The 21,447-nt window shown below is 38.2% G+C and overlaps 1 protein-coding gene across 1 annotated transcript; it reads right to left on the bottom strand.

Annotated features, from left to right (window-relative positions):
• Positions 1-1,025: 1,025 nt before the first annotated feature.
• Positions 1,026-1,786, bottom strand: LOC138904883 (uncharacterized). Its single transcript, XM_070193383.1, has 2 exons — positions 1,480-1,786; positions 1,026-1,309 (listed from the first exon to the last, which is right to left on the bottom strand). The coding sequence occupies exons 1-2, from the start codon at positions 1,784-1,786 to the stop codon at positions 1,026-1,028; spliced, it is 591 nt and encodes a 196-aa protein (XP_070049484.1).
• Between the last annotated feature and the right edge of the window lie 19,661 nt (positions 1,787-21,447).

Below are 21,447 nucleotides of genomic sequence, written 5' to 3'. Positions count from 1 at the left end.
AGCCTAAAAACTTACTTGAAGCCACGCCAAAAGCGCATTTTTCTGGATTTAGCTTCATATTATATTTTCGGAGAATCTCGAAAATGTGTGACAAGTGTTGAAAATGATCTCCCGCCTATGCTGACTTGACTAGCATATCGTCAATGTAAACTTCCATAGTTTTTCCCAGATGTTCTTGAAATATTTTAGTCACCAATCTTTGATACGTTGCTCCGGCATTTTTTAAACCAAACGACATGACTTTATAACAGTAAGTCCCCCTGTCTGTGATAAACGAAGTTTTTTCTTCATCTAAAGGGTCCATTTTTATTTGGTTATATCCTGAATATGCATCTAAAAAAATCAAAAGCTCAGGTCCCGCGGTAGAATCAATTAGTTTATCTATATGCGACAAAGAAAATGAATCTTTAGAGCAAGCCTTATTTAAATCAGTATAATGTACACAAACTCGTCATTTTCCATTCTTTTTGGGAACTACGGCGGTATTAGCTAACAAGTTAGGGTACTTTACCTCTCCCAATTTTTATAAGCTTTTGTACCTCATCTTGCATTACTGGATTTTTGAAGGATCCTTGCTTCCTCTTCTTCTGCTTGACAGGTGGGTATGATGGGTCCTCATTCAGTTTTTGGGTCATCACCTTCGGTGGTATACCTGTCATATCTGAATGCGACCAAGCAAAGCAATCTACATTAGCTTGTAAAAATTCAATTAATTTACCTTTCATTTTTGGGCTAAATTTGCTCTGACGTAAACTTTTATGTCTGGCCAGTCTGTAAATAGCACTATTGCATCGAGTTATTCAGTAGTTGTCTTAATATTTTCATTTTTTTTCTTGAATAACATCAGTTCTCGAATCAACATCAGTCTGTCCTGGTATGCCTTCAGTTGAGGTCTTTGCACCAACATCCTCAACCGAGTTCTGTAGTTTCTATTTCGCGTATGCATTATTGGTTATCGTGCTTGTAATCATCAATGAATTGATACGTCTTGAAGCTTGCTGATCTCCACGGATTTGACGGATTCCCTATTGTGAAGGAAATTTGATAACTTGATGCAGTGTGGATGGGACGACATCCATATAGTGAATCCACGGTCTTCCCAGAATTATATTATATGCCATGTCCGCGTCTATCACTTGAAACTTTGTATCCTTGACAACTCCTTCCGTGAACGTGGTAAGCACAACTTCCCCTTTTGTGATAACGCTTGAATTATTAAACCCGAACAAAGACCGTGCCTTTGGTATCACCGTGTCATTAGCTTGCATTTCGTTCACCACCCTTAATAAAATGATGTTCATTGAACTACCTGGATCAATCAAAACTCATTTTACATTAGTATTATGTACAAGTAGAGATATTACCAGTGCATCGTTGTGAGGAATCATCAAGCCGTCCGCATCTTCATCATCAAATGTTATATTGTCTCCATCCAAGACCTGGCAAACTGGCTTCCCGTGAGTTACCGTGAGTTTTGACGTCTTTTTTTTGCAGCTGTATATGTTATCCCATTGACCTCATATCCCCCAGTTATTACATTGACTGTTCCTTTTGGTGAAGGAGGTTTCGGGGGTTCCTGTCTGTTCTTCATATATGATTGTCTTCCTTTCTCACTAAACAGATGAGTAAGATAACCTTGCTTCAACAAATGCTCGACTTCTCCCTGCAGAAGTCTATAATCTGTTGTTCTATGACCATGATCATTGTGAAACTCGCACCAGAAATCTGGATTCCTTTTACTTGGATCTGATCTCATTTCTTTAGGCCACTGCACCTTATCTCCCATACCTCTTAAAACAACTACTAACTCGGAGGTGCTGGCATTAAAGTTGTGATCTCCTATCCTCGCGTGTGTATTTGAATAGTTGTCTCGTGCATCCCGTTCCTTTATGAACCTAGATGAAGAACCCGTATTTTTTTGCCTTGGTCTTGAGTCGAATCATGCGTTCTCTTGTTTAGATCGAGAGTCTCGCCCTACAGGTCCCATGTACGTCTCATACCTATTTTTTTCGATCCTTTTTTCTGATTCTGAACGTCTCGATCCTGTTCTTTGATCATCCCTTAGTTGTGCGACCGAATCTTCCTCTATCCGCAACTTTGTACTGTATCTGTTATACACATTATTCCAAGTTGTTTCTGGGAATTCTCGCAAACTTTCCTTCAACCTTCTCGTGGCTTCTGAACTTTTCTCATTTAAATTGCTCGCGAATGCCATAGATTCCCAGTTATCAGGTACCCGAGTTAACATCATCCTCTCCCGCTGCAATCTATCTACGAATTCCCTAAGTAATTCTCTATTCCCTTATTTTACCTTAAAGATGTCTTCCATCCTTTTTTTAACTTTCTGAGCTCACAAATGTGCTTTTAAATATGAATTTATAAGCTCAGCAAAAGAATCAATAGAGTTTTCAGGTGAAAGAGAATGCCATTTAACGCTTCTTTTGTGAGTGTTTCATCAAACTTTTTAACCAAAACCGATTCGATTTCTTGCTTGGTTAAATCGTTGCCTTTCACGCCAGTTGTGAACGCAGTCATGTGATCTCGAGGGTCAGTTGTTCCATCATATTTTGGAATATCAGACATTTTAAACTTTTTAGGAATTGGCAAATGTGTTGCACTTGGCTACCGGGGTTGTTGTGAATACTTGTCAATATCCACCCCTTTGATCACGGGCTACACGCCAGGTATTTGCTCTATGCGTTCGTTTTGCTCCTTCAATTGTTTCTGCAAAGTTAGTACCAAACTTTGTAAATTAGAATTATGTGGTGTACCTGACCCTCCCTCACGAGATTCGTTAGGAATTCCTCCACTTCCAGAATTGTCAAGCCCTGAATGTGGGTCTTCCATGGTTGCTGTATTGACCAGTGGAGGAGTTTGTGGCACATTGGGTAATCCTCTAACAAAAGCTTATAGTGCATTATTCACATGTTCTGCATTTAATTACTTCAGAGTGTCTTGCTCTACGGTTTGTTCGTCCCCTTGTTGATCATCAATGCATGATGTAGACCTTTCAGGTGAACCTCCACGGGATTGCTGAGGGGATCCCGTTGGAGAGTGGAGTGGTGGAGTTCCATCTTGTTGGTTCAACTGATCATTTTCGTTAATCGCTGACATAGTTGGTTGTCAAAGAATAGAATTTGGGAAGTGAAAAGATTATCAAATTCCCGGTAATGGAACCAATTTGTTTAACCAAAAATAGATTTCTCGGTCAAAGTCAATATTTAGAAGAAAACGGGTTACTGATAACCAAGAATTACTTCATTTTCCCAATAATTTTAAGAAGAATAGAAAAAAATAATGGATACGATTAGCAAAGAACAATAAGGAATGAACTGACAATCACTCCCCAAAATCAAGTTTTTTTTTGTAAAATTACCCCTATATAGCTTTCTTACTCAAATAGTTATGTATTTATTATTTATAATAATAAAATAGTAATCCATTAATTATATCTTACTAACCACGTAATTTTAATAAATTTTATAAGTGTCAATGATGAAGTCTTACTGTTTGAAAGAATTTCGATTTCATTTTGAAATAGGTGCTTTAGAGTTTACTTTTTGTATGTTTAATTTTAACTGGATTTGGGACCTCCCTGCCCTAACAAAATAAAATATTTCCCATGGCAATGCATGCATAATCGTATTTCTTGTCGAGCTTTGTTATCTCATATTGGAATAAACATTGATGCCACTTGCACGATTTGTAAGGAAAGTGTGGAAGACATTCACCATATTTTTCTACTCTGCCTAATAGCTTCTCGCTTTTGGAACAATATGGGCATTCCGACTCAATCTATGGACAATAACTTTCATTGGCTGATTAACTTAAAGGATATTTTCATTCAGAACACAAGTCATTCTACTAGTTGGGAAACCATTTTTTCATTTTCTATCTGGAATCTTTGAAAGAATAAAAATAACAACAATTTCAACAACTTAGACCTTGATCTACATGCTTCAAAAGTTCTTCAACAAGCTTGGGAATTTAACTTCCTTACTGGATAAAAACCTTTTTAAAGTTCAAAAGATCAAGATTGGGATTAAGTGGGAAAAATCTCCTATTGGTACTGTTAAATTAAACATAGATGGAGCCTTTTCAAAAACCTCTCTAGAAACTGGACTAGGAGGAGTGTTCAGAAATAGCAATGAAGACTGGATCCGTGGGTTTCATAAATCATGATATGCATTATCCGCCATGCAAGCTGAATTAATGGCTTTACAGGAAGGACTAAAGCTTGTAGGAGAGATGAATTTTGTCAAGATGAAAATTGAAACAGACTCCACGGAAATCATCAAACTCATATATGAAGACAACCAATATTTATCTAACACTATTCTTGACTGCAAGTTGTTAATGCACAAGCTGAAGCTCCAATTCTCAGACATAACTTCAGAGAAGGAAATAGAGTGGCACACCTCCTAGCAAAGGAAGTTGTTAGACACTTCACACCAGCTAAATGTCGTTACCTTGCTCCTCCTCCTCCTTTTGTTGATCTTGAATTGAACAGGAACAAGTAAGGAATTAGTAAAAGTACTAAGTATCTTCCTATGTCACTTTAGGCAATAGTAATATCCTTATGGACTATGTAATATCTGTGTAATCTTTTGTTTAGTAATATAATCTCCATTTTACCTTTTAAAAAAAACTAATTATAATAATATTGTATTGATTTTTTTTTAAAAATAATTAATAAAATATGAATATCTTTTCAGATATTAATTAATATTATAATAAACCTTGACAACATCAATTATTTCGTTCATCATGGTCTCATTCTAGACAACTAGAAGATTAATTGTATAGTATAGTGAAAAAAACAAAAAAAAAGGCAAGAGGAAATTAAAAATAGCTTATGTTTTTACTTTTGAGAAGAAGTTACTTTTTTTAGCCTAAAAAAACTTTCTGCTTTTACTCAAAAATACCCCTTTCCATCCTAAAAAGCTTGGCCACACCTCAACTTTGAGAAAAAATATTTTTTTAGAAATAAAAAAAGTACTTTTGGCCTTGGAGAAGCTTGGCCTTACCCACCAACCACCTCACCACCAGACAACACCACCAACCGGCTCCACCTCTAGCCTTCACAACTCACCTTATTCATCACAACCAACCACCTTTAGCTAACTATTGTCGTACAACCACCACCTATACCACTAGCCACCACTATCAGCCAATGCGATGCATTCATCCACTACCTTAAAACAACCATCACGGACCACAACTACGCTATCACTATCACCAACCTCCTCTTTACCACCACGATCCCCAACAACAACTACCTTCTAAAATAATCCCCACCATCACCAAGGCCAGCCATATTCGCTAGTAGGGGAGTCAAATGAGCGGGTTGGATCAATTTTGGGCGGGTAAAAATATCACGACCCAAAATCTTACCAGTCGTGATGGCGCCTATCTCAATACTAGGCAAATCCAAAATCTTAATAAACCACCATATCTTTTAAATTTGAAAATAAAAAAATTAAATTCAGCGGAAGAAATCTCACAAATATAAATATAACACTCCCAAAACTTGGTGTCACTGAGTACATGAGCATCTAATATGAATACAATATCTAACTGATAAAAACCATTATCTGAAAGTATAGAACAGTACAATAACTAAAGGAAAGAGAGACAAGGTCAGCGGACGCCAGGCAACTACCCTGAAAGTCTCCAACTGGTAACACACTGAGGTCTAACAGCCGCCATGTGCGGAAGTACCTGGATCTGCACACAAGGTGCAGAGTGTAGTATGAGTACAACCAACTCAATAATTAACAAGACTAACCTCTGGGCTGAAAGTAGTGACGAGCTCTGCAAGTACAGTCCAATATAAATAATGGTACATAAATGTAGGCATGCTTTCAAATTCAACAGTTAAAATACAGTATAAGTGAAATAGATCAATACTGCATGATATGAGAAATATGACATCTAGTAGAAAGACCTCATGTAAATACTGATCACAAATTATTCAGTCACTCGGTACAGTTTATGGCCAATCCAGCCCAGGGGTGTTCCAACCCGTATATATATATATACACATCAACTGACAGTCAGTCACTCAATATCGTATAAGACCAGTCCAGCCCTGGGGTAATTTATCCCCAAATATAAATGATACGGATGAGATCCATGTCTAGAAAAATTCATTACAATACAAATAAGTAAGGCAAGTTCATGCCCTGGGAAAATCCATCTCGAATATATATAATCATCGTAAGTAAGGCAAGTCCATGCCCTAGGAAGTCCATCCCGAATATATATAATCATCTACGCTCACTAGGGGTGTGTACAAACTTCGGAGGGGCTCCTTCAGCCCAAGCGTGATATAAAGCCTTTATGGCCTACTGCAGGCGGGCAGTCCCGGTCCGTATAATAATAAAGCCTATAAGGCCTGCTGCAGGCGGGTAATCCCGATCCATAAAATAGTAAAGCCAATAAGGTCTGCTGCAGGCGTGCAGCCCCGATCCAGAATAATAATAATAATAATAATAATAATAATAATAATAATAATAATAATAATAATAATAATAATAATAATGTATAAAGCCATTCTGGCGTGCTGCAGGCGAGCAACCCCGATCCATTTAATAATAACATATATAAAGCCAATATGGCCTGCTGCAGCGTGCAATTCGATCCCATAAATATCCTCACAATGGACGTATATGACTGAGTGAGAAATGTGCATTTTAAAAATAATTAATTCAACAGCAACACGACCCCATGGGTCCTAAAATCTCGGCATGTAGCCTACACATGATCTTTAATAAAAGCCTCAACTTAATTTCTCTAACATGTTCAGATAATAATATGATTCTTTAATCTTTACAACTTTACAGAATTTATTCAAGTCACAATTTCTATGGTGCACATCTACACATTCGTCAACTATCATGTGCGTCGCCTCCAAACAGTTTGTATAACACAAATTCAAGGATTCATACCCTCATAATCAAGTTTAGAAGTGTTACTTACCTCAAACCGTACAATTCTTTATTCTGCTATGCCTTTGCCTTGCAAATCGGCCTCCGAATGCCTAGAATCTAGTCACAATTAATTCGATTTAGTCAATAAAATTTATTAAAATTATTTCCATAAGTAAATGCTAATTTTTCATAAAAACCCGAATTTTAGCTTAAAATTTGCTCGTGGGGTCCACATCTCGATATCCAGCGAAAGTTACAAAATCTGAACGCCCATTCAACCACGAGTCCAACCATATAAATTTTACTCAAATCCGACATCAACTCGACCCTCAAATCTTCAAATCAAGCTAAGAGGATTTTCATAGTTTTCAAACTTAATTCACCAATTAAATATTAAAAACAACCATGGATTCGGGTAATTTAACCAATATTGAGTTAAGAACACTTATCCCATTATTTCCTATGAAAATCTCCCAAAAATCGCCTCTTTCCGAGCTCCAATCCGTCAAAAATAGAAAATGAGACGAAGTCCATTTTCAGAACTTAAACTCTCTGCCCAGACATTTGCTCTACACGATCGCGAACATCCCCACGCGATCGCGAAGAACAGTTTTCCACTGCCCGGATTTAACCCTACGCGATCTCAAATAATGCCACGCGATCGTGATGCACAACTTCACAGACCTACGCGATCGCGAAGCACAAGCTCCTAGAGCTACGCGATCGCATCCCTATTCACGCGATCGCGAAGAACAAACTCATCAGCCCCCCAATTAACCCTACGCGATCACGTATATCCCCACGTGATCGCATAGAATAAAACTCCACTGCCCAACTAAGCCTACGCGATCGCGTCCCAATCTTCGCGATCGCGAAGAAGGCTTGAAACACCAGAAATCAGCAGCTACCAGCAGTGCAAAAATGAAGGAAAATAATCTGCATACCATCTGAAACGCTCCCGAGCCCCTCGGGACCTCAACCAAATATACCAACGAGTCCTAAAATATCATACGAACTTAGTCGAACCCTCAAATCATCTCAAACAATGCTAAAACCACGAATCATACCCCAATTCAAGCCTAATGAACTTTGAAATTTCAAGTTTCAACAAACAATGCCAAAACCTATCAAATCACGTCCGATTAACCTCAAATGTTGCACACAAGTCATAAATGACATAACAAACCTATTAAAATTTTTAGAATCGAATTTCAACCCCGATATCAAAAAGTCAACCTCCCGGTCAAACTTTCCAAAATTTTGACTTTCGCCATTTTAAGCCTAATTCCACTACGGACCTCCAAATAATTTTCTGAACACGTTCCTAAGTCCAAAATCGCCATACGAAGCTATTCAAATTATTAGAATTCGAATCTGAGGTCGTTTACACATAAGTCCACATCCGATCAACTTTTCTAACTTAAATTTTCAATCATGAAATTTATTCTTCCAAGCTAACTGCGAAATACCTTAAAACCAAAACTGACAATTCACACAAGTCATAATACCTCGTAGGAAGTTACTACAGACTTCAAATAGTTGAAAGGAGCATAAATGCTCAAAACGACCGGTCGGGTCGTTACAATCTCCCCCACTTAAACATACGTTCGTTCTCGAACGTGCCGAGAGTTGTTCCTAAGCCTTTAAATCATTGTTCCTCCTTACCATGCACATACCTGGGGGTGATCCCACATCACCCTATTCTATATAGGCCTGACCATATAACATAACTGGAAATCGTTAATTTAACCTTAGCCCAAAACTTGGAGCCCAATTTCTAACACCCAGAATTCTTTCCAAGATCTAAATCTCACACACGGTATAAGTCTGAACAAGCTGTATCAAGCCATAGCTATAATCCCAGATATAATCACATTACATACTACACAACTCATATGCCCGCAGCACCATTCCCGATCACAATCACAGTAATTACTCCAAACCAACCAATTACAAGTATTAAACCTCATATCAAGCCAAACCTCATTCCAAAACCTTCGTACACTGCTGATAATAAAAGAAACATGCAGAAATCTCATGACCCCTTATCAGAGCAACAAGTCATGGAGCTCTCTCGCCCCAACCAGAACCATAATCACTTTCTAAGTCGACTTTCAATATTATCCTCCCGAATATACCGTAATCAAACCTGATAGTACCCATTCTAGGTCCAATGACCTTATATTATTAAACACAACTATCCCACAGACACGCCACATCAATATAACTCAAGCCACAACTGCACAACCTTGTACCCAAAATGGAAGATGTCTCAAAGTAGAGAACCATATTGTAAGTTGAACAAGTATCACCACAACTGTAACGCTATAAGATCATTATATATAGTAGAACCAAGACACACAAATTTAATAACAGTAACCAACTCTTCTAGAGCTCACATTAACATCACTCGCACGGATAACTCACATGCTATAATATCAATATCTGGACCCGCACGGACAACTCACGTGCCAATAATATAACTATCTGGACCCGCACGGACAACTCACGTGCCAATAACCTAATCCTCCTGGCATGGTCACAGGCCTCTTATCCAAGCATATCATAAAGGAGCAATCAAATAAGTACACATGAACCATCATAACTGATCACAACTCCAGCATTCGAATGACTATCACATCCTTCATGCACGATCATCCCACCAGGAATATTTTCATAATTCTTCTGTGCCACATATTAATAATTTGAATATCAACAGTCTATTAACCAGGAGAGTACCGCAATACCAATGAACACCCGTAAATCAAAACACAATGCCCCTTTCAACCGCGAACCCTTCTCAAGGATTGCCAAGAAATTATAACATTCATCTAAATATATATCACTGACCATTCTGTCCAGAATTCGTGATCTTCCTTTCAAGAATGAACTTCCACCTCGTACATATAAATCTAAATCCCGCACAACACAGCACATCTATCATACCATCATATGACCAGTACAAGAATCTCATTATAAACTCTGGGTCACCAACAAATTACATACCCGATTGTCCTATTTTCTCCGATTTTTCTTCTGAATTACCCTCCAGTTGTCACTTCTCCTTGTCAGAACACTACGATCCTTACCCAAAGCTCACTATAAGACATTCTAACATAAAACCATACCACCCTTAGGCTCATAAGCCACTGTATTCTTCTTAAGCACCACAAAAGTACCACAACCGAGACCCCCACACTGAAAAGACCTTATGTGGACTTAAAATTGTTCCTTTTTACCTTTATTGCACTAAAATGTAGAATCCATAGTCATACAGAATTACCGCAAGTCCCGACACCATCCAGTGTAAATAACCGATTCTGGCGATGTGCAAATTCAGAAACAAATTTGAATCGACACATATACATTTTGAATCCATTAGAACCCTTTTGAAAATCACCCACTATGCTCAAATCTAAATGGCTCCGCCCAAACGGGTCAAAAGACACAAGCCCCATTAGCACAACGACCCCCAAAGAAATAACCCTGCCTTAACACCAATGATCAAATCCATACTTCGTGCGCTCTACATCCTTCAAAATAACCATTTAATCATTTCATGATTTTTCATATTTTCATAAAGTGCAATATAACTTGCATTCAAGAAATTTTCTTACTCGAGTCATCCCCGATCTCAATCTCTGCAAGTCATAACTAATCCACAAGTGTACCTCGGACCGAAACCAACATCGCACATAATCGCGCAATCAAATCGTAGATAGCAGACTCTCCCACTTGGCCCAAAGCCATATAACAAAACATATGATATCTCACCATACCTAGATAATATCTAAATTGACCATACTAAGCAATAAAAGATCAACTCTGGTCTCGTCCCCCAATACTTTCCACACACGACCGATACACATGGTACGTAATTATAGTATCACCCACCGGCGTAGATACATGAACATGTGAAACTAAGGACTCATGTGGCATATTCAGAAAATGAACAAAAATATGGTAAAACATACAAATATGTGGAACCAGGGCCAAATAATATAGATGCCTCCCTATGGCATACTGAGACAATACCTATGATCACTGCATCTGAAGCAACACCATCTGGTCTAGCAGAAAAAGCATAGAATCGGGCATGACCGCCACCTAATCGGCCTCCCCCTCTTGGGCGACCCTTAGCTGACTGAGCCCCACCCTGAGCTGGCTGAGCGGATAGTAGAGCAACTGGTGCATAAGTAGTATCCTGACTCCTCTGCTGAACTGGACCTCGCATATGGCGGGGACAATATTTCCTCACATGACCCAGCTCTCCATACTCATAGCACTCTATATCAAAGAATGGTGGCGAGTCTGAGGCGGACCTCGGGAACCAAAATAACTACCTGAAGGACCCGGTACATATGATCCCTGAACTGATGCTGCACTGGGCGTACGCGGGGCTGGAAGTGCACTCAGAGATGATTGACCCTAATGAAAACTGTATGAACCATGGCTGGATGATGCACCACGGTGAACTGGACGACCCTTGTTGTGGTAGAACTGCCCTCCAGAAGGTACCCCACCAAAACCGCCCGAACCTCGAGGCCTCTTAGCCTCCCTGTCACCCCACTCCCGGCTACAGACCACCTCTATCTGTCGAGCAATGTCAACCACCTCGTCAAAAGTGGCACCAGATACCCTCTCCCTAGACATAAGCAACCGCAACTGATACGTGAGGCCATCAATGAACCTTATAATCCTCTCCCTATCAGTGGGAACCAACCAAACTGCGTGACGATCCAACTAAGAAAATCTCATCTCGTACTGCATCACGGACATGCCATAGTAACTGCTCAAACTGTCTGCACAGCTCTTCTCTGCGAAACTGCGGTACAAACTTCTCCAAAAAGAGAACGGAGAACTCCCGCCATGTAAGTGGTACTGCACCAACCGGGTTGCGCCTCTCATAAGCCTCCCACCATCTGAAGGCAGCCCTAGAAAACTGAAAAGTAGTGAACGAAACCCCACTGGTCTCCAGAATAACTGCTGTCCGAAGCATCCGCTGGCACTTATCCAGAAAACCCTGAGCATCCTATGACTCAGCACCGCTAAATGATGGAGGTCTAAGCCTCCCAAATATCTCAAGTCTCCTCTGCTCATCATCTACCATAACGGGGACTACCGGGGCCTGAGTAGCTACAACTGGCTGGATTGGTAATGCCCCCAGTATCTGAAGTCCATGTACTACTTGATCTGGAGTACGGGCAACAGGGGTATGAGTACCTCCCCCGGCCTGAGAAGTGGCAGGTGTGGCCTGAGCCGAAACTACCTGAGTAAGGCTACTACATACTATCAATATCTGGGCCAGAGCCTCCTAAAGGCCTGGAATCTCAATGGGCATAACTGGTGCCTGAGCTAATCCTGTCGGCTCAGCTATATCTGGAATCTGCTCCTGAACTGGAGCAACTGGTGGTAGTACAAGTGCTGGTCCAACTGTGGTATGATCTATACCTCGACCTCTACCTCGGCCCCAGCCTCTACCACGGCCTCGGCCTCTCGCGGCCCTAACTGGTGGCACTGGTGGCTGACCGTCCGATCCGGTAGTACGTGTTCTCACCATCTGTGAGAGAATAGAATAACAGAAATTTAGCTTTCGTAATCAACAAATTCTCATGACAGAGTACAAGAAATTAAAATTTTCCTAAGGGTTCGGCAGCCTCTCGAAGATAAGTACATACGTCTCTGTACCGATCCGTAAGACTCTACTAAACTTGATCATGACTCGTGAGACCTATGTAACCTAGAGCTCTGATACCAACTTGTCACAACCCAAAATCTCACCAGTCGTGATGGCGCCTATTTTAATACCAGGCAAGTCCAAAATCTTAATAAACCACCATATCTTTTAAATTTGAAAACAAAATAATTAAATTCAGCGGAAGAAATCTCACAAATACAAATATAACACTCCCAAAAACCGGAGTCACTGAGTACATGAGTATCTAATATGAATACAATGTTTGACTGATAAAAACCATCATCTGAAAGTATAGAACAGTACAATAACTGAAGGAAAGAGAGACAAGGTCAGCAGACGCCAGGCAACTACCCTAATAGTGTCCAGCTGGTAACACACTGAGGTCTAACAGCCGCGGTGTCCAGAAGCACCTGGATCTGCACACAAGGTGCAGAGTGTAGTATGAGTACAACCAACTCAATAAGTAACAAGACTAACCTCTGGGCTGAAAGTAGTGACGAGCTCCACAAGTATAGTCCAATATAAATAATGGTACAAAATGTAGGCATGCTTTCAAGTTCAACAGTTAAACTCAGTATAAGTGAAATAGATCAATACTACATGATATGAGGAATATGACATCTAGTAGAAAGACCTCATGTAAATACTGGTAACAAATTATTCGGTCACTCGGTACAGTTTATGGCCAATCCAGCCCAGGGGTAATTTATCCCTAAATGTAAATGATACGGATAAGATCCATGTCCAGGTAAATTCATTACAATACAAATAAGTAAGGCAAGTTCATGTCCTGGGAAAATCCATCCCGAATATATATAATCATCGTAAGTAAGGTAAGTCCATGCCCTGGAAAGTCCATCCCGAATATATATAATCATCTACGCTCACTGGGGGTGTGTACAGACTCCGGAGGGGCTCCTTCAGCCCAAGCGTGATATAAAGTCTTTATGGCCTACTGCATGCAAACAGTCCCAATCCGTATAATAATAAAGCCTATAAGGCCTGCTGCAGGCGGGCAGCCCCGATCCATAAAATAGTAAAGCCAATAAGTCCTGCTGCAGGCGGGCAGCCCCGATCCAGAATAATAATAATGTATAAAGCCATTCTGTCCTGCTGCAGGCGGGCAACCCCGATCTATTTAATAATAACATATATAAAATCAATATGGCCTGTTGCTGCGCGCATTTCGATCCCATAAATATCCTCACAATGGACGTATATGACTGAGTGAGAAATGTACATTTTTAAAACAATTAATTCAACAGCAACACAACCCCATGGGTCCCAAAATCTCGGCATGTAGCCTACACATAATCTTTAATAAAAGCCTCAGCTTAATTTCTCTAACATGTTCAGATAATAACATGATTCTTTAATCTTTACAACTTCACAGGATTTATTCAAGTCAAAATTTCTATGGTGCACGTCCACACGTTCGTCAACTATCATGTGCGTCGCCTCCAAACAGTTTGTATAACACAAATTCAGGGATTCATACCCTTAGAACCAAGTTTAGAAGTGTTACTTACCTCAAACCGTGCAATTCTTTACTCTACTATGACTTTGCCTATCAAATCGGCCTACGAATGCCTAAAATCTAGTCACAATTAATTTGATTGAGTCAATAAAATTTATTGGAATTAATTCCATAAGAAAATGCTAATTTTCCACAAAAAATCGAATTTTAGCTTAAAAATCGCCTGTGGGGCCCATATCTCGGAATCCAGCGAAAGTTATAAAATATGAACGCTCATTCAACCACGAGTCCAACCATATAAATTTTACTCAAATCCGACATCAACTCGGCCCTCAAATCTCCAAATCAAACTAAGAGGGTTTTCATAATTTTCAAACTTAATTCACCAATTAAATGTTAAAAACAACCATGGATTCAGGTAATTTAACCAATATTGAGTTAAGAACACTTACCCGTTATTTTCTCTGAAAATCTCCCAAAAATTGCCTCTTCCCGATCTCCAATTCGTCAAAAATGGAAAATGGGACGAATTCCATTTTCAGAACTTAAACTCTTTGCCTAGGCATTTGCTCTACGCTATCGCGAACATCCCCCACACGATCACGAAGAACAGTTTTCCACTGCCCGGATTTAACCCTACGCGATCGCAAATAATGCCATGCGATTGTGATGCACAACTTCACAGACCTATGCGATCGCAGACATATTCACGTGATCGCAAAGCACAAGCTCCCAGAGCTACGCGATCGCATCCCTATTCACGCGATCGCGAAGAACAAACTCAGCAGTCCCCCAGTTAACCCTATGCGATTGCGTATATCCCCATGCGATCACATAGAACAAAACTCCACTGCACAACTAAGCTTACGCGATCGCGTCCCAATCTCCGCGATCGCGAAGAAGGCTTGAAACACTAGAAATCAGCAGCTACCAGCAGTGTAAAAATGAAGGAAAATAATCTGAATACCATCCAAAACACGCCCGAACCCCCCGGGACCTCAACCAAATATACCAACGAGTCCTAAAACATCATACAAACTTAGTCGAACCCTCAAATCACCTCAAACAACGCTAAAATCATGAATCATACCCCAATTCAAGCCTAATGAACTTTGAAATTTCAAGTTTCCATAAACAACGCCGAAACCTATCAAATCATGTCCGATTGACCTCAAATTTTGCACACAAGTCATAATGACATAACATACCTATTAAAATTTTCAGAATCGGATTTAGACCCCGATATCAAAAAGTCAACCTCCTGGTCAAACTTCTTAAAATTTTGACTTTCGCCATTTTAAGCCTAATTCACTACGGACCTCCAAATAATTTTTCGGACACGCTCCTTAGTTCAAAATTACCATACGGAGCTATTGAAATTATCAGAATTCGAATCCGAGGTCGCTTACACATAAATCCACATACGATCAACTTTTCTAACTTAAATTTTCAATTATGACATTTATTCTTCCAAGCTAACTCCGAAATACCTTAAAACCAAAATCGATAATTCATACAAGTCATAATACCTCGTAGGAAGTTACTACAGACTTCAAATAGTTGAAAGGAGCGTAAATGCTTAAAACGACCGGTCGGGTCGTTATAGAAAATGGGCGGGTTGGACCCATTTTGGGCCAGTAAAAATAGGCTGAGTCGATAAATGGGCAGGTCATTGACCCGACCAAATATTGCTTGGGCTGAGATGAGCTGGGTCAAGATGGGCTAAAATTTATATATTTTTTGTATATATATATATATATATATATATATACACACACACACACACACACACATTCTGCATGTTATATACAAAAATTATACAAATTTTATACACTTTCGACTACCAAATGTAAATAGTTTCTGGCGCGGGCAAAAAATAAAAAAAGGCCAAACTTTAATTAATAATGTATTATTTTCTTATGAATTTATAATTACTAAATAAAACTTTTTTTCTTTTGCTATAGTCATATATAACATATCAAACATAAAAGAATTATTTCTAAGCTATTTTGGCAAAGTTATTCATGAATCAATTTGGGCTAAAAATCACCACAACTTAAAAAACAAATTAACCCAAATAGTCGCCAACCCAACTATTTAAACTAAAAATAGCTAGTGGAGGTATAATATATGCATAATATATGTATTATGTATGTATAATTATGTATAATCAATATATAAATTATGTATATGGCTAGAAAAAGTAAACAATAAAAATTGCAGCTATTTGTGTAAAGATACCAACTTTAAATGGGTTGAGATATGTTGGGTCAAGATGAGTTGAGTTCAATAAATAGCCGGGTCAGTAACTAGGGGTGTTAATTGATATTCGAAAACCGACTAAACCGACCGAACAGTACCGCACCGAACCGATTTTTAGGTTTCTATTACAGAAACCGTAGGTTTTTATATAAAGCTATAACCACACCGATAATTAGGGTAGGTTTTTTATTTTATAAAAATAAACCGAAAATATACCGAACCGTACCGAATAAATTTTACATGTAAAAAATATATTTATATAGTAAGTTTAAAAATAATAATGGATTAAAGTTTTCTTTGGGCCTTGGAATATGAAAATTGTTACAAGACAACAAGTAATTAAACTCAAAATACTAATTCCTAAAACCTATTATGCTACTTCTACTTAAACTAAGTTATTTCAAGTATCTTCATTAGCAAGACACAAAGTATTCTAGCGATTATGAGTAGCAAACTACAATGTATTGAATATGTTTCCTTTCATATAATTTAAGTTTTATTTTTTTGAATATTTAATCTTCTATAGACTTTATTCTTGAGTCCCAGTTTGGTTAATATCTTTCTACTCGTGTGATTTATATTTTTTTTTGCCTTTGCTTAGTTTCTTTTACGTTATTGTAGAATAGTTGATGGATCTATACTCTATCCATCTTTCATTTTTTTTAATTCATCACCTTTTAAACAGTAAAAATATCTAGAGAGTATTGCTAAGTCCTATAAAAGAACATATGTTATTGTATTCTACTTCTACTGGTGAATTTTATATGATATTTAAAAAAATACCAAAAATTAACCGAACCATACTGATACCGAAGAGAAACCGACATGATTGAGTCGGTTTCAAAAAGTCTAATTTTGGTTATACATAATAGAATAAACGAAAAATTGGTATGGTATAAATTTTATAAAATAACCGGTCGAACCAAACCATTGGCACCACTATCAGTAACCAGCCTAATCTTGGTCTGGTTGGACGGGTCATTTGGGCTTGGACCGAATTTAACAGCCGTAATCGCTAGCTTTTCATCAGTAAAAATAATTTATACATACCATTTGAATTAATATTATTACTCTAATATCTTGAAAATATAATATTTATGTTATAAATATATTATATTATGGATGTTCATTTAGTACTCCGTTGTAAATAAGCTTCCTGAAGAAGCTTATCCATATGAGACTCCGCCGTAAATATGTTTATTTATTTAGTACTCTATTGGAAATAAGCCTCCTGAAGAAGCTTATCCTTTCGGTACTCCGTTATGGATAAATATTGCCCATGGTAGAAGATTATCTATATCTGGCACAACAACTTAGAGTAGCAGCTTACAAGCATCTTACACATCAGCTTCCTTTCTTCTATAAATAGAGAAGAATTCAGTTCATTATGTACATAAGTTTGAAGTTTGAATAATATATCAGTTTCTCTCTATACTTGTCTTTACTTTACTGTCTTTATTTTATAATATGTTATCAGCACGAGACTCTGCCATCTCGAGAAAATACTTTGAAAGTATCAGAGGTACGGACTTTCTTTTTTTAAATAATGTCAAATCTTTCTAAACTTGAGTTTGTAGCCCTGGATATATCATGCAAAAGCTACATGCCTTGGGTGCTTGATGCCGAAATTTATCTTGATGCGATGGGTCTGGTAGACACCATCAAAGATAAAAATCAGGCATCAAACCAAGACCGTGCCAAAGCAATGATATTCCTACGCCATCACCTTGATGAGGGCCTGAAAATGGAATATCTTACTGTTAAAGATCCAGTCATACTGTGGAATAATTTGAAAGATAGATATGACCACCTGAAGATGGTCATTCTTCCACAGGCACGTTATGATTGGACTCATCTAAGGCTACAAGATTTTAAATCTATCAGTGAGTATAATTCTTCTATGTGGTGATAATATTACTGATCATGATATGTTGGAGAAAACTTTCACCACTTTTCATGCCTTGAATATGCTCCTGCAGCAGCAATATCGAGAGATGGGATTCAAAAAATATTATGAACTTATCTCACATCTTCTTGTAGCCGAGCAACATAATGGGCTATTAATGAAAAACCATGAAAGCCGACCTACTGGTTCTTGTCCATTCCCTGAAGTGAATAAGACGAACTTCCACCAAGCTAAGTGTGGAAGAGGACGCGGCCCCAGTCGTGGTCATGGCCGTGGTCGGGGAGGAAACTCTAATCGTGGTAATAACAATGCACCAAAGAACCCTCATCACCACTAGCAGTGGAAAAGGAAGGAACAAAAGCATGAAGCGATGCAAGCAGCAAAGCCAGAAAATGCATGCTATAGATGTGGAGGAAAATGGCACCGGTCACGTACATGTCGTACGCCAAAGCACCTGGTTGAGCTGTATCAAGCCTCCCCGAAGAAGACAGAGAAAAATGCTGAAGTAAATTTTATTTCTGAAGATAATTTAGACTTCATGCATTTAGATGTAGCTGATTATTTTGCACTCCCAGAAGGAGAAACAAGTCATGTGATCAGTAGTGAATCTGTAGAAATGTAAATATTTTAATTTTTGTTGTTTGTAGTAGATAGTATGGTTATGTAATTTTTGTACATAAATAAAAGTTACGCTTTGAAAATGATGTTTACTATCATATTTATTTTGTTTATGTCATTTTAAAGAATATGGATAATCCTCAAATTGTGTTTGGATCAAAGACCAATCATGAAGATATTTGTGTAATTGATAGTGGAACAACTCATGCCATATTCAAAGATCAGAAATACTTTTCTTATTTGCGTAAGGAAAAAGCAAATGTTTCAACAATTTATGGTAATATAAGTTTGATTGAAGGCTCCGGAAGAGCTACGGTATTTCTGTCTAAGGGAACAAAACTTATTATCGATAATGCATTGTTCTCCTCCAAGTCCCGAAGAAACTTGTTGAGTTTTATAGATATCCACTGAAATGGGTATCATGTTGAGACAATAGATGAAATGATCATGGAATATCTTTTTATTACAAAGAATATTTCTGGCCAGAAATGCATTGTAGAAAAGTTACCAACTTTATCTTCTGGCTTATACTATTCAAAGATTAGTACAGTTGAAGCACACTCTATCGTAAATCAGAAGTTTACTGATTCAAATACTTTTAGTGCTTTGGCATGGCCGTTTGGGCCATCCTGGATTAATAATGATGAGACGAATTACTGAAAATTTGAGTGGGCATCCATTAAACAACCTGGAGATTCTTATAAATGATGAATTTTCTTGTGATGCTTGTTATCAAGGCAAAATGATCACTAGACCATCACCAATGAAGGTTGGCATTGAGTCCCCTGCCTTTTTAGAACGTATACATGGGGATATATGTGGACCTATTCACCCACCAAGTGGGTTGTTTAGATATTTTATGGTCCTAATAGATGCATTTTCAAGATGGTCTCATGTGTGCCTACTATCATCTCGCAACCTGGTGTTTGTAAAGTTATTAGCCCAAATAATTCGATTAAGGGCACAATTTCCAGTCCTATAAAGGCTATTCGCCTTGATAATGCTGGAGAATTCTCATCTCAAGATTTTGATGATTACTGTCTATCAGTTGGGATAAAAGTTGAACATCCTGTAGCTTATGTTCATACTCAAAATGGCCTTGCAGAGTCATTTATTAAACGACTGTAATTGATAGCAAGACCACTACTTATGAAAACAAAATTGCCCACTATTGTTTGGGGCCATGCTATCTTGCACGTAGCATCACTTATCTGTCTCAGACCAACACATTATAATAAATATTCTCCGTCACAATTAGTTTTTGGTCATGAACCAAATATTGCCCATCTACGAATTTTTGGATGTGTTGTATATGTGCTAGTAGCACCACTACAGCGCAGTAAGATGGCCCCACAAAGAAGGTTAGGAATATATATTGGGTTTGAATCACACTCCATTATTCGCTATCTTGAACCATTGACGAGAGATTTATTTACTCCTCGATTTGCAGATTGTCGATTTGATGAAACAAATTTCCCACAATTAGGGGGGAGAGAAAAAGGAAATCAAAAGAGAAATTGTGTGAAAAGTTTCATCATTATCTCACTTTGATCCATGTACCCCTATATGTAATCAGGAGGTCCAGAAGATCATCCATTTACAGAATATAGCAAATCAAATGCCAGACGTATTTACTGATTTGAAAAGGATAACTAAGTCGCATATCCCTGCAGAGAATGTGCCTATCCGAATTGATGTTCCAGCAGGACCATCTACTAGCATGAGAGCTAGTGAACCTAAAGCACGCCTGAAGCGTGGTAGACCTTTAGGTTCTAAGGGTCAAAATCCTAGAAAAAGAAAAATAACAAATGATCAAAATGATATTATGAAGGGATCTCCTGAAGAGACCCGAGATCTGATTAGTTTTGAGATTCCTGAAGAAATCAATGAACCCGAGACTCAAGTGAGTGAGGAACTTTTAATAAGTTCTACTGGTGATGGGATTAATTTAAATCGATCTGAAATAGTGGTGGATAATATTTTTTCATATAGTGTTGCACTTAACATTATGCAAGATATAGAGAATCTTGAATCCCGATCTGTCGAAGAATGTCGACAAAGATCTGATTGGCCAAAATGGCAAGAGTTAATTCAATCGGAATTGAAGTCACTTGCTAAAAGAGAGGTCTTTGGACCAGTAGTCCAAACACCTACTGGTATAAAGCCAGTTGGTCATAAATAAGTTTTTGTGCGAAAAAGGAATGATAAAAATAAAGTTGAAAGATACAAGGCTCGCCTTGTTGCACAAGGATTCTCATAACGACCTGGAGTCGATTATGAAGAAACATATTCTCCCGTTATGGATGTCATAACATTTCGATATCTCATCAGTTTAGCCTTACGTGAAAGGCTTGAAATATATCTAATGGATGCACTTACAGCTTATCTGTACGGGTCACTTGATAATGAAATTTACATGAAAATCCCTGAAGGATTTAAAATGCCTGAAGCATATTCAAAATCTCGAGAAATGTACTCAATCAGATTATAAAAATCTTTATACGGTTTAAAGCAATCTGGGCGCATGTGGTATAATCGCCTCAATGAATATTTG

This window comes from Nicotiana tomentosiformis, chromosome 1 (assembly GCF_000390325.3).
Source record: "Nicotiana tomentosiformis chromosome 1, ASM39032v3, whole genome shotgun sequence".
NCBI classification, from domain to species: Eukaryota; Viridiplantae; Streptophyta; class Magnoliopsida; order Solanales; family Solanaceae; genus Nicotiana; species Nicotiana tomentosiformis.
Note: the sequence above shows the minus strand (reverse complement) of the source record. Positions and strands in the feature narration are given on the sequence as shown.